The sequence below is a fragment of the Triticum aestivum genome, chromosome 5D, assembly GCF_018294505.1.
Source record: "Triticum aestivum cultivar Chinese Spring chromosome 5D, IWGSC CS RefSeq v2.1, whole genome shotgun sequence".
Lineage (NCBI taxonomy): Eukaryota > Viridiplantae > Streptophyta > Magnoliopsida > Poales > Poaceae > Triticum > Triticum aestivum.
In genome coordinates this window covers 5,951,195-5,963,977 of record NC_057808.1, presented here as the reverse complement: position 1 = coordinate 5,963,977, position 12,783 = coordinate 5,951,195, and the positions used below count along the sequence as shown (strand labels likewise).

The 12,783-nt window shown below is 47.8% G+C and overlaps 1 protein-coding gene across 1 annotated transcript; it reads right to left on the bottom strand.

Moving 5' to 3' along the window:
• Window positions 1-431: 431 nt before the first annotated feature.
• LOC123124072 (probable 3-beta-hydroxysteroid-Delta(8),Delta(7)-isomerase) lies at window positions 432-10,889 on the bottom strand. The gene is made up of 4 exons (XM_044544775.1): window positions 10,675-10,889; window positions 10,175-10,321; window positions 9,967-10,075; window positions 432-822 (listed from the first exon to the last, which is right to left on the bottom strand). Exons 1-4 carry the CDS (start codon window positions 10,835-10,837, stop codon window positions 567-569), a joined length of 675 nt encoding a protein of 224 aa, XP_044400710.1. The 5' UTR covers window positions 10,838-10,889; the 3' UTR covers window positions 432-566.
• Window positions 10,890-12,783: the final 1,894 nt, after the last annotated feature.

Genomic DNA, 12,783 nt, shown 5'->3' with positions numbered 1-12,783 from the left:
TCACTTATTTTAAGACGAATGGAGTACTTAGTACCATGTGCTTCAATAGAGATTCATTTAGTGTTACCTTTTAATGTTTTTTTTAGAGTTAGATAAATCTTTTGAGGTGTTACATGCATTTTAGCGGTTGCAACCTTTAGAAAAAAACAAGCAAATATTGTTTGTTTTAATGTGTAGCTCAGCTGATCAGAAGGAAATAAGCATCTTCGACTTCTTTATACAATCGCCTCTGCCTACGGTCACCTTTTGTTTCCATGCACTACATTGTATTATTACCATTCCACACTAGCATAACATTAGTAGTTTTAATATTTCGGAACCATCTGTTTATTGTTTACATCTAAACTCTTTATTAGCTTAGTTTTCCGCTGCAATGCGCGGGAAATTATCTAGTTTAATAAAGCAACAGGTTCATAGTGACCCATCCTCTCTTAAAAAATAAGTAAATTTTTTATTCGATTGCAATTGTGCTTGAAACAAAGGAATCATTGTATCACGGAAAACACATCACCGGAACATTGCTAGTATAAACTTCGAGCTCCTTATTGCTATCAGCGTTGGTTTACTTAGTCTTGATTCACCTTGGAAGAATGAAATGATTGGCTTATCAACTTCCAGCTCCTTATTGCTATCAGCGTTGGAATCACAACCCATGGAGAGTTTGCACCAACAAAATATGTCCAGAAGTAGAATGGACTGACGCAGAAGTTCATGCCGTCTAAGTAGGCAGTAATGTAGTAAACCAACATTGCGCAGATGTGGCCCATACATACACTAAACTGTAGAATGTAGCTGTAGGACTTTCTGGAAGCAATAGCATAGCTGCAAGAAGAAAACTTGTGGTAAGATAAAATAAAAAAAAGATGCAATTACTGGTATCTATCTGGACTACGTAAAATGGTTTTTGAGGCCAAGCTCCATGGAGGCCTCCATTTGCAATTTTCAAAGTTTATCAGAAATCATATTTCTATGTTTCAAAAAAAATCTGAAAAAATTACAGATATACATGGAGGCATAATGTGCATGTGTGTACATTTTTAGAATGAAATACGTTGAAACGAGGGTTGTGCAAAAAAAATATGGGGTTTTTTAGCACATGATACTATTCGTCTTCAAAGTCCATGAATCTGTGGGTTTTTTTTTTGTACCGGTCACATTTCAAGATATGTCCTCCTGAATTTTTACACACATATACATTTCATCCTTGCATACTTGCATATTTTATGAGTTTTTTTTAACTGGAAAGTTTGAATTTTGAATATTTCTGGAGCTCGGTCACCAAAACGCCCGACTATCTAATCTAGTACTTCCTCCATCCCATAATATAGGAGCGTTTTTAGTGTCAAAAATGCTCTTATATTATGGGACGGGGGAGTACTAAAAATCTATAAAGCACAATGGAAGAAAATATAGAAATGTGCTGAAATTTATAAAAACTAGAGAATACCCCGCATGTTGCTGCATGAATCGATTGCAACATATTTCAGTTATTTAATTATATGAACAAATGCATAGTTGTATTAATAATATATGAACTAAAACTAGAAATGAATAGTATGTTTAGTCGGAAAATATTTTGAATGTAAGTTGCATAATATAATGGAAAATGCTTTCTCATGCATCTTGACTTGTTGAGTGGACCTTTGATGAGGTGTCATGTGTGGTGAGGTGGGATGTGTTCATGGGATCAACTAATAATGGAAAAAAAATCTCATACTCCCTCCGTCCGCAAATAAGTGTACGTTTGTCATTCAAAATTTGTCCACAAAAGAGGGTACTTCTATCTTCCCGATGCACTTTAAAGTAGAAAAAAATGGTTTTCTCTCATCACACGGTAATCAAGACCAATAACATTTAATACATGGTCTTCTCACTTTCAACACACACTTAAGATTATTGGGATGTGATAATTAAATAGGAGAGATGGTGGCTTGCACCTTCTCAATGCATTTTTTACTCCACTCATAATCTGTTCTAAAATTTCTATATGTACACTTATTCGTGGACGGAAGGAGTACATGTTGTGGTTGGCCTTTGATGAGATGACATGTGTGCATGTTAAGACGATATAGGTAGTGGAGACGGACTATTTATTTATACACGATATAGGATGTCTATAAAACATGTACTCCCTCCGTCTAGGTGTGTAAGTCATCTTACAAAAACCAAATAATCCCAAAACACTTAGGCGCGGTGCATTAACTTCTGCCTCGTTTCTTGTTTCTTGACATATCAACCAATAAGAGATGAGGGGTGTGCATGCTTTTAATGACTTGAGACTACAAACACGACATGCAGTGGTTAGTTCATTGCATGTATGCTATTAATTAGCAAATAAATATTAAGGTCTCTCGTTTTTCCCTCCTCTTTGGTCACGGTGCACAACCTAAGATGACTTACTCACCTAGACGGAGGGAGTAGTAGTTTTTTATATAGTGAACCGTCGATTTATTAGTAGATTACAACTGCTAGATCTACAAACAATATTTAAACATATCGTGTACCTGATAGAACTTTGTATCTTAAAAAACCCACAACCGATAGATCGCCATTGTTGCATGTGGACATATCACACGTGATTTGTTTTTGTATGCACATGTTGGTTACTGGTTGATCTATAAATGGCAAGTACATATTACGCTTAATTTTAATCTATTAGTCTTCAATGCATTTACCAATGCTATAATCTAGTGCAATGCATCGATGGACGATTGGAAGCTGATAAGAAAACTATAGGGAAGGGAAATACTCCTCTAACCATATTAGGTTAAGGCACTTAGTACTATCGGCGAAGTACACCATTGTTAGGGGCAATAACTAAAAGAAAATGGTAGATGAGTAATTAGGCGTCAATGTGAGCATCAATGCAGGAGTACGTAAATGAGTGTTGGCTGTGCAAACCGAATGCTTGAGGGTGTGCTGGCCATTAATTTGGTACTTTTTGTTTTGTTTTATGTTAAAGATGGACTCAACTGTATATGCAACCAAGAACCACGACAGAAATATGTCTTGGAATTTTAGGCCTCCATTCGTTTACAGGAATTTTGTGGGAATTTCAAAATGATAGGAATCTGGTAGGATAAACTCCTTTGAAGCCCTCTGATTTGCAGGAATAAAATATTATTTTTGTACATGATAGAACCAACCCTTTGTATTTCAAAGGAAGATAAACATTAGTTTAGACTCAATGAAAAAAAATCATATATGCTGAACCAAATAACACCTCTTTCCCTATAGAATTTGAGATGCATGTCATCTCACTTCCCATGATTTTTCTATTCTCATGATATCCTATGCTATGAATCAAAGGCCTAGAAACAAAACTGGATTCTTTCTGGTGGTCTGACAAATTTGTCGAGCTAATACTATTCCTATCTTCTCTAGTCTTGTACAATTGATTCCTAAAGATATGGTAGGGTTAGTTTCCTTATCACGCAAGACATCTCGTGTATACACTACTAGGGAAAAGCTTATAGGCAGACGCTTACTAGTAGCGCGGGTTTGTAACCCTCGCTACTGCTACTTACTAGTAGCGCGGGTTTTTACCCCTCTACTACTAAGTTGATACTAGTAGCGCGGGTTTTTAACCCGCGCTACTACTAAGCGGTCTCTACCGTGCCCTCCCGGGACATGCCATAGTAGTAGCGAGGGGTACAAACCCGCGCTACTACTAAGTTGATAGTAGTAGCGCGGTTTTATAGCCCTCGCTACTACTAAATACGAGGTAGGTGAAATCCCCATATCCTCGGCCGAATCCCTCCTCTCTCCCTCACTTTCTCCCTCTCTCACTTTCCTCCTCTCTCCCTCGTACTCCAGCGGTGGCCGCCGCTGGTACACTCTGCTTTCTTCCCCCTCCCTCTCTGAGATCCCTCCGGTGGGAGGTCGCCGGAGCTCCTCGCCGCCGCCAAGATGCAGAAGCGCGACCTCGGCATCCTCCTCCTCGCCACCTTCGCCATCTTCTTCTCGCTCCAGGTCAGCCCTCCTCCTCCTCCCCCCTCTCCGATTCGATCTGGAACCCTAGCTGACCCATCCCCCTCCTCGTCCGGCAGCACGAGGGCGACTTCTCGTTCCGGGAGGCGTGGTACCACCTGTCGGACGACGGGTTCCCGATCAAGCACGACGTGGACCGCCTCCCGCCGCCGCTCTTCGCCGACCTCAACGGCAACGGCCGCCGCGAGGTGCTGCTCCCCACGCACGACGCCAAGATCCAGGTCCTCCAGCTCCCGACCCACGCCGGGCTGGCCTCCGCGGCCGCCCTCAACGGCTTCCACAAGGCGCGCGTCATGGCCGAGATCTCCCTGCTCCCGGCCAACGTGTGCGTCGCCGCCGCCCCGTCGCCATGGTCGTCGGCGCCGTCGACCGAACCATTGACACCATTGACAGCACGCACGGGGTCGAGATTTTTTTGGGGTTTTTCAAATTAATAGTAGTAGCGCGGGTCACAGACACGCGCTACAGATAGTTAGTACTAGCGCGTGTCGAATCCGCGCTACTACTAACACACGTGCTAGTAGCACGGGATGCACAGCCCTACTACTACTAGTTAGCTGTAGCACCGTAGTAGTAGCGCAGGCACCCGCGCTACTACTAGCTTTTAACCCACGCTACTACTAGGCTTTTTCCTAGTAGTGATATATTGTGACCAACTCTGAGGAATATAATTGAGTTGCACCGCATATTCTCTCTACATGGTATCAGTTTTACCGGGATCTCCTCTCGCTTCTGCAACCCGCAGCCGCTGCACCCTCCCGTAGCCGCCGCTGCCGCCCTCTAACCCTAGCACCGCCGCCGCTATCTCTCCTGTAGCCGCTGCCTCCTCCTCCTACGCAAAACCCTACACCGCCGTCGTTGTTTCCTTCTTCCCACAGCCGCCACCGCTTTCTCCCCAAACCCTAGTGCCCCTGCCATTGTTCTTCTATAGCCGCCGCCACCCCTTCCCTCCTCGGCCACCACCTAAACCCTAAACCCACCGCCGCCACCCCTCTCCCTTCCCTCGCCACCATGTCGCGCTCCAAAGCCGAACCCTCCAACGCTGGTTCCTTCGCCGACGCCATCTTCACATCTGACCGCCTCAACGAGCTCCACATCAAAGACCACGTCCCTGTCGTCCTCGACCTTGACTCGCCATCCTACAACGCGTGGTGCACCTACTTCTTGCTCTTGTTCCGCTCCTACCGTCTCATCGAGCACGTTGATGGGAGCGTCGACTTCTGCGACATGAAGGACGACAACGAGTGGCTTGTTGTGGACGCTTGCATCATCAAGTGGCTTTTTCTCACCATCTCTGCAGGTCTCCTCAACATGGTGAACTCCCGTGACCCGTCGGCGTACGCCATGTGGACACGGCTGTGCGACCTCTTCCTCGACAATCAACTCCAACGCCGTGTCTTCCTTCAAGGGGAGTTCTTCACTCTGCAGCAAAACGATCTTTTGGTCGATGAGTACTGCACGCGGCTGAAGGTTTTCGCCGACGAGCTACGCGACGTCGGCATGACCATCGACGACTCCGTCCTCCTCACCAACCTCCTTCGAGGCCTCCACCCCGACCTCGGCCAGTCCGCCGCCAACCTCTCCCTCGTCACGCTGACGTACGCCAAGGCGGTCACGTACCTTCGCATGGAGGAGAAGCGACTTCATCACTCCGCTCGACAGGCGACCCACGCCGCGCTCCACGTCGACCTCGTCGCCGGCACCAGCGCGCCTCCCGCCCCGACTGTGCCACGTGCTCCTGCTCCGACCCCGCCTCCCGCGCCCGCCCCCTCTGGTGGCCGCAAGAAGAGGGGTCACAGGGGTCGGGCCCGCAACTCCAACACGGCACAGCGTCCGCCCACGAATACCGTGGTCGCCCCTCCTCCACCTTGGCTGTCGTGGTACAATCCCTGGACGGGTGTTGTGCATGCATACTCCATGCCCGTCCCTCGCCCTCCTGCTCCGGGCATCCTCGGTCCGCGGCCGGCCTCTCATCAGGCGCTCCTGACCGCGCCCGCCCCCGGGCCCACGGCATATGGTGGTGCTGCGCCCTATAGTGGTCCGGCGGCATATGGTGGCCCTCCGGCCTATGGTGCATACGGCGGGACACACGGCGGTGTCTGGGATCCCGCCCTTCTCTTCGCTCTTCATGTCGCGCCCTCGCCAAGAAACTACTGCAGAGGTGGCGATTGGTACATGGACACCAGCGCCGTCGCTCACATGGCTTCCAACCCCGGTATCCTCTCCCGCGCCTCCCCCTATCCCTTCAACTCTCGCATCGTGGTTGGTGATGGCTCCTCTCTTCCCATCACCCATCACGGTTCGTCCTCCCTTCCGTTTCCCTCCTCCTCTTTAACTCTTAATAATGTGCTCGTTTCACCATCCTTAATCAAAAACCTATGCTCTGTTCGTACTTTTACTCGTGAAAATCCTGTCACTGTTGAGTTTGACGCTCTTGGTTTCTCTGTCAAGGATGCTCGCTCCCGGAGGGTTCTGCACCGATGTGATTCCCCCGACGATCTCTACCCTTGCGGTCCTACAACGAGTGGCGGTCCGGTTACTCTTCATGCCGACTTCTCGCTTTGGCACACTCAACTTGGTCATCCCGGCACCGACGCTCTTCACAAAATTTTGAGCACTTTTCCTTTTTCATGTAGTAAATCAGCAGCACATACTTGTCATGCTTGCCGTATCGGAAAACACGTTTGCTTGCCGTTTCCTTCATCTACATCAATAGCCACTTTTCCTTTTGATGTTATTCATTATGATGTTTGGACATCTCCAGTGCCTAGCAATTCAGGCTTATCATATTATCTTGTGATCTTAGATGATTTTTCTCATTTCACTTGGACTTTTGCGCTATGCCGTAAATCCGATGTCGCCTCCACCCTCCACTCATTTTATGCTTACGTCCGCACCCACTTTCATCTCACCATTGCTCACCTTCAAACGGATAACAGAAAAGAATTTGATAACCTCGCCATTAGACATCTTCTCTCCACTCATGGCACCATCTTTCGACTTACATGTCCATATACATCCCAACAAAACGGTCGTGCCAAACGTGTCCTTCGCACCCTCAATGAGAGTGTTCGTGCGTTGCTCTTCCATGCACACATGCCCGCACGTTTGTGGCCAGCTGCTCTCGCCACTGCCACTCTTCTTCTCAACATCCGACCTTGCAAACCACGATGGAGCTATACACCTCATCATCTTCTGTTCGGGTCTCCTCCATCCTATGACGATCTCCACGTCTTCGGGTGCTTGTGTTACCCCAACATCACCGCTACCGCTCCACATAAACTTGCACCACGGTCTCTTGCTTGTGTCATTCTTGGCTATCAACCCAACACCAAAGGATTTCGCTGCTACGACCCGGTCTCTCGTCGTGTATTCATCTCGCGGCACGTTTACTTTGATGAGGTTGTTTTCCCTTTTCAGCAGGTTCCACAGACAACGGCTCCATCTTCGGATGCTCCCCCTCGATGGCCTCGAGGAGCCCTTGTGCTTCCTCCGCCGCGACTACATGCATCTTCGCCAGGCCCTTCGGCTCCCTCAGCGGGGCCTCCTTTGTCGGTTCAGGCGAAGCTGGCTTCGCCCCTGAGGCTTCGGCACCAGCTTCTGTTGTCCTGGCAGCGCCCCCAGGCGGGGTCTCGGCCGGGTCCCCGGCCGCTTCTCCGGCGCTCCCGTCCGCACCCACGTTGGCCGCGGCCTTGCCCGCGCCCATGCTGTGTGGCCTCTCCCGCCAGCTCGTCATCAGTCATCACCCTCCGCGGTCTCACCCGCAGACACGTCTCCGCCACCCGCGGCCTCGTCTCCGCCACCCGCGGCCTCTTCACCGTCGCCTGCGGCCTCGCCCGCGACCTCGACTGCCGCCTCGTCGCCCACGGCCTCGACCACCGCCTCGTCGCCCGCGGTTTTTCCCGTGACCTCGTCCTCGTCCTCTTCCACAACAGTGGTTGTGCCCCCGCCTCGACGTCGGGTTCGGCCCCCGCCTCCGCCGCCTCATCACTCTATGGTGACGCGCGCTAAAGACGGGATTCATAAACCAAACCCTCGCTAGCACAATCTCAGTGTCACGGTCATCTCTCCAGTGCCGTGCTCGGTGCGCTCTGCATTGAGTGATCCGCACTGGCTTGCGGCTATGCGCGCTGAGTATGATGCCCTCGTCGCCAACCGGACCTGGACGTTGGTTCCTCCCCCCCTCCCCCGGTGCCAACATCATCACCGCCAAGTGGGTATTTCGGCATCAGCTTCTCCCGGATGGCTCTCTGGACAGGTACAAGGCTCGTTGGGTTGTTCGCGGCTTTGCACAACGTGCCGGTGTTGACTTCTCGGGACCTTCTCCCCGGTCGTTAAACCCGCTACGATTCGTGTGGTTCTTCAGCTCGCCGCCTCCCGTCACTGGCTTCTTCATCAGCTCGACATCAACAACACTTTTCTATACGGTCATCTTCAGGAGCGTGTTCTCTGTACATACTGGTTTTGTTGATCCCACCCGGCCTGACGATGTCTGCTTGCTATCACGGTCTCTCTACGGTTTGAAACAGGCGCCTCGTGCATGGTATCAACGCATTGTAGCATTTCTTACTGCTCTTGGGTTTCGCAGCACCACCTCCGACACGTCGCTATTTGTGCTTCATCGAGCTGATCATGTCGCCATGCTTCTTCTATATGTTGATGATATCGTCATCACTGCCTCTCGTGCGGATTTACTTCGCGACATCATTGGTCGTCTTGGTTCTGAGTTTCAACTGAAGGACTTGGGCGCATTGCACTTCTTCCTCGGCATTAATGTGCGACGTGATGCCTTCGGATTTTTCTTCATCAAGGACAGTATGCTCTTGATCTCTTGGATCATGCTGGCATGACCGATTGCAAACCTGCTGCTACTCCTGCCGAGGCCAAGCCGAAGATCTCTACCACTGCTGGACAGCCTGACGCCGCTCTCTACCACAGTATTGTTGGTGCTCTTCAGTACCTCACGCTCACAAGACCAAACATTTAGTTTGCCGTGCAACAAGTTTGCTTGCATATGCACTCGCCTCATGATGTTCACTGGTCTCGGGTCAAGCGCATTCTCCGGTACATTCGCGGCACACCGACCTTTGGTCTTTGTCTTCGTGCCTCCGCCTCCACCGAGCTGTTTGCTTACACTGATGCGGATTGGGCTGGTTGTCCTGACACTCGACGCTCTACATCGGGCTATTGCGTCTTCTTCGGTGACTCTCTCATCTCATGGTCCTCTAAGCGGCAGCCCACCGTCTCCCGCTCGAGTGCTGAGGCCGAGTACCGTGCCATCGCCAACGTTGTTGCCGAGACATGTTGGCTACGTCAACTACTTGGCGAACTTCGGGTCTCAATCCCGACAGCTATGGTGGTTTTTTGTGATAATGTTTCGGCCACCTACCTCGCGGCCAATCCGGTGCAGCATAAGCGCACCAAGCACATTGAACTTGATGTTCACTTCGTCCGCGAGAAGGTTCAGTCGGGTCAACTCCAGGTTCTTCATGTACCGACCACCCAACAGTTTGCCGACATTATGACCAAAGGGCTCTCAACCACTGCATTCCAGGAGTTCCGTTCTAGTCTTTGCATCGCCGATGCCGGCGCTTCGACTGGGGGGGGGGGGTTGAACATGAGTACAGACATAAGCGCTCATATACACGCGCATACCACCCACCCCTATGAACGCACACACGCACACCCTACCCCTATGAGCACCTCCGAAAGACTGGGCCGGGGGCCGGGGGGGGGGGGGGGGGGGTTGAACGTGACATATTTGTACTACTATTCCTATCTTCTCTAGGCTTGTATAGTTGACTCCTAGAGATATGGTAGGGTTAGTTTCCTTGTCACGCAAGACATCTCGTGTATATATTGTGACCAACTTTGAGGAATACAATTGAGTTGCACCGTATATTCTCACTACGGCCAGGAATAGACAGTGTAATGAAGAGAAAATGAGTAGTCGTAAAATGTAACAAGCAGACGTACATAGCAAGAAGTGATGCAGGGCCTCGTAGAAAAACCGCAATGACTTCGATCGCGACAATTGTGGTGTCCCTGGAGGCATATCTGGAGTCAGCTTTGCTGTACTCTTTCCCTGAAGATGTAGCATTCATGCAGTTAGTTACTCAAAAAAATAAGATCGTCATTTCAAGATGATGGATACGGTGGGAGGATATAATCGGCCAGAACTTACATATTTCATCAAAAAAACTGGGGCTCTCCTTGGTAAGGTAATTGCGGGTGAAGAGGAAGGATGCTTCGATGATTAGGTTGGTCAACCCAGTGATTGCCCACCAGCACATGATCAAACGGTCGGCCTTGGATAATCTGGCTGATCTTCCTGGAAGAGACGAAGATCAAGAGACCATGGGCCGGGAGTGTTAATTTGCATGGAACAATCTCTCCATTTCTTTGTTACTACGCATATTACGTTTGTCTTACGTCGATCCAGTTTATTATAGAGAAAAGTACCAACGGTCACCTTACCGTATTAATATCATTAGATTTATCATGGAGTATATTTTCATATTGTATTTATTTGGTATTGTAAATATTGATAAATATAAATTTTACAAAATTTGACTCAAGCAAGACAAACCTAGTAGCACAGTAATAAAATAAACGGAGAAAGTACATATGTATGTATGTATGTATGTATGATGGAAGGATAAATTTGGTGTTTACAGTAGTTACCGGTATTAAGGACACGGCCTGAGACAAGCCAGATCACCGTGATGACCAAGAGGGAAGTGCCTATGAGAGGCACCACGAGTTGGAGGGGTGAAAGCTGCTGCGGCACGAAACCAGGGAGCTCTATGTCACTTGGCGAGTAAGGGTGGCCGCCTATCGCCGCCATGGATGGATGGGCCAAGAGAGAAAGAGAGCGAGCGAGTTCTGTGATGGACAAATTATGCTTGAGCGCTATTCTGCAGGCGCAACAAGTTAAATGCACAACCTCCAGATGGTGATGATCATGATGTGTCCCCTAGAAACAAATATACTAATGTGATGATGGATATAGGTGCCCAATCACATGTTACATGTACATACAAAGTCAAATATGGGGTCACAGCTGATACACATGGCGACTAATCTATGCAAACACCAGCCTCATCTACCGGTTCCCCAACCTGTCCTCTGTATGATGAGAATCCCTTTCATGGACTTGTGGTGTGTCCACATGCCGCCATGCTCTGGGATGTGATGCAGCAAGATTGTGCCGCTGCATGCACAATCCTTTTCATGGAGATTTGTCATATATGTGGGTAATGAGTGCCTATTCCGTTTACTGGTTGGTGAGGCTGAGGTAGTTCAAGGCATGCATGATCATTTGGCTGGTTCATTACCTAGAAAACGTTCCCAAATCTTTAAAAAATCACTATTATAAAATTTTATGGATATGAAATTTTGTTTGTGGATTCGAAAATTTTACAATAATTTGAATAAAAACAACTTGATTTTTTCACAAATTAAAGAAGAAGCTAATGAATTTAAAAAAAATAATGTGTTTGAAAAAGTGTTCGTGGATTTAGAAAGAATTCATAACCATAGAGAAACTTAACGACATTGAAAATATGACAAAAAGTTCATGAAAAAATGGAAACGGAAAAAAGACCTATGAAAAACAAAATTAATAATAATAAATGATAAACAAATAGAAAACCCTGAAAACAAAAAAAATGAATTGAAGAACTTACGGAAATTGGGCCCAGAAAACTGGAAAATATTCTAGAAGGTTCCAAAATTGTTGAAAAAAAACCCTACATGGACCAGCGACGTAGGAACTATGGTAAAGGGTTGTGACGGAAATCCGTTGGTGCTCCCGGGAGTACCAAGGGATTTATGTAATGTTCCTATAGTTTTTAGAAATGTTTGGCATGTATTTTAAACAGTTCATCTCATATTTTGTAGAGAAATGTTTTGCATCCACCTAAAAAATGTTCACCATGCGTTAACAAAACATTAGGCTTGTACACCCTCCATTCCTAAATATAAGTATTTTTTAGAGAATTCTATATGAACGACATACGGATGTACAGTGGCGGAGGACGAAAAAATATTAAGGTGGGGCGAACCTTGCATCAACAACCGTCGCGGCAACACACCACCCAACACCGGCCACTAGCAATGCCACTGCACCGCTGCTGCTCACCGGTCGCCTGCGCCCATGGCTGGACCTTGTCTCGCCTCCGCTGTTCTGGTTGTTTGCCCGACCGCCCATAGTGGCCACTATTGCTAGGGTTGGTTGCTCTCTAGCATGGTGGGAGTGTCGGAGCCCGACTGAAGGAACGCCGGGGCAAAAAATTAAATTCGGCAACATGAAATAACTTTCCATTTATAACTACGCAAAAATACGTTATAAAATTCCCAAAAGCTACCACCTACAAAAAATATACACAGTACAAAGCTTATTTTGTTAATAAGGTTATGTTTGGTAGCAAAGTATCGTAAAAACCACATTATTTTAGCCTGTAAGTACAAGCAGGTCAAGATACCGCAGTTTTCACATATCGGTGTATTTTGGAGTATTGTGAATACTATGACCTGCTGGACAAATGCTTATATGCAACAACATAAACATAAATTAGTTAGCTAGCCGTATGTAGTAAGTTGCAATACACGCGTTCCTAGCTAGCTAGCCCCATGCACTGAACGGCACTGCATAACAACCAGTCAACCAACCGCATGCACTGAACTGCCATGCACAAAGCTAGCTTAACGAAGGAGGCAGAGGAGTTCCTGGTGCGTTTGTGCAGAGGAGTTGAGTTTTTTTTTGAGACAATGCAGAGGAGTTGAGTGGTG

Excerpts from the sequence above, each read along its gene's own strand:
- LOC123124072 (XM_044544775.1), bottom strand. The coding sequence starts at position 10,837 with ATGGCGGCGATAGGCGGCCACCCTTACTCGCCAAGTGACATAGAGCTC. Across the intron at positions 10,322-10,674 it reads AGGCCGTGTCCTTAATACCG|GAAGATCAGCCAGATTATCC; the intron begins GTAACTACTGTA and ends CGTCTCTTCCAG. Across the intron at positions 823-9,966 it reads CCTGCATCACTTCTTGCTAT|CTATGCTATTGCTTCCAGAA; the intron begins GTACGTCTGCTT and ends TTCTTCTTGCAG.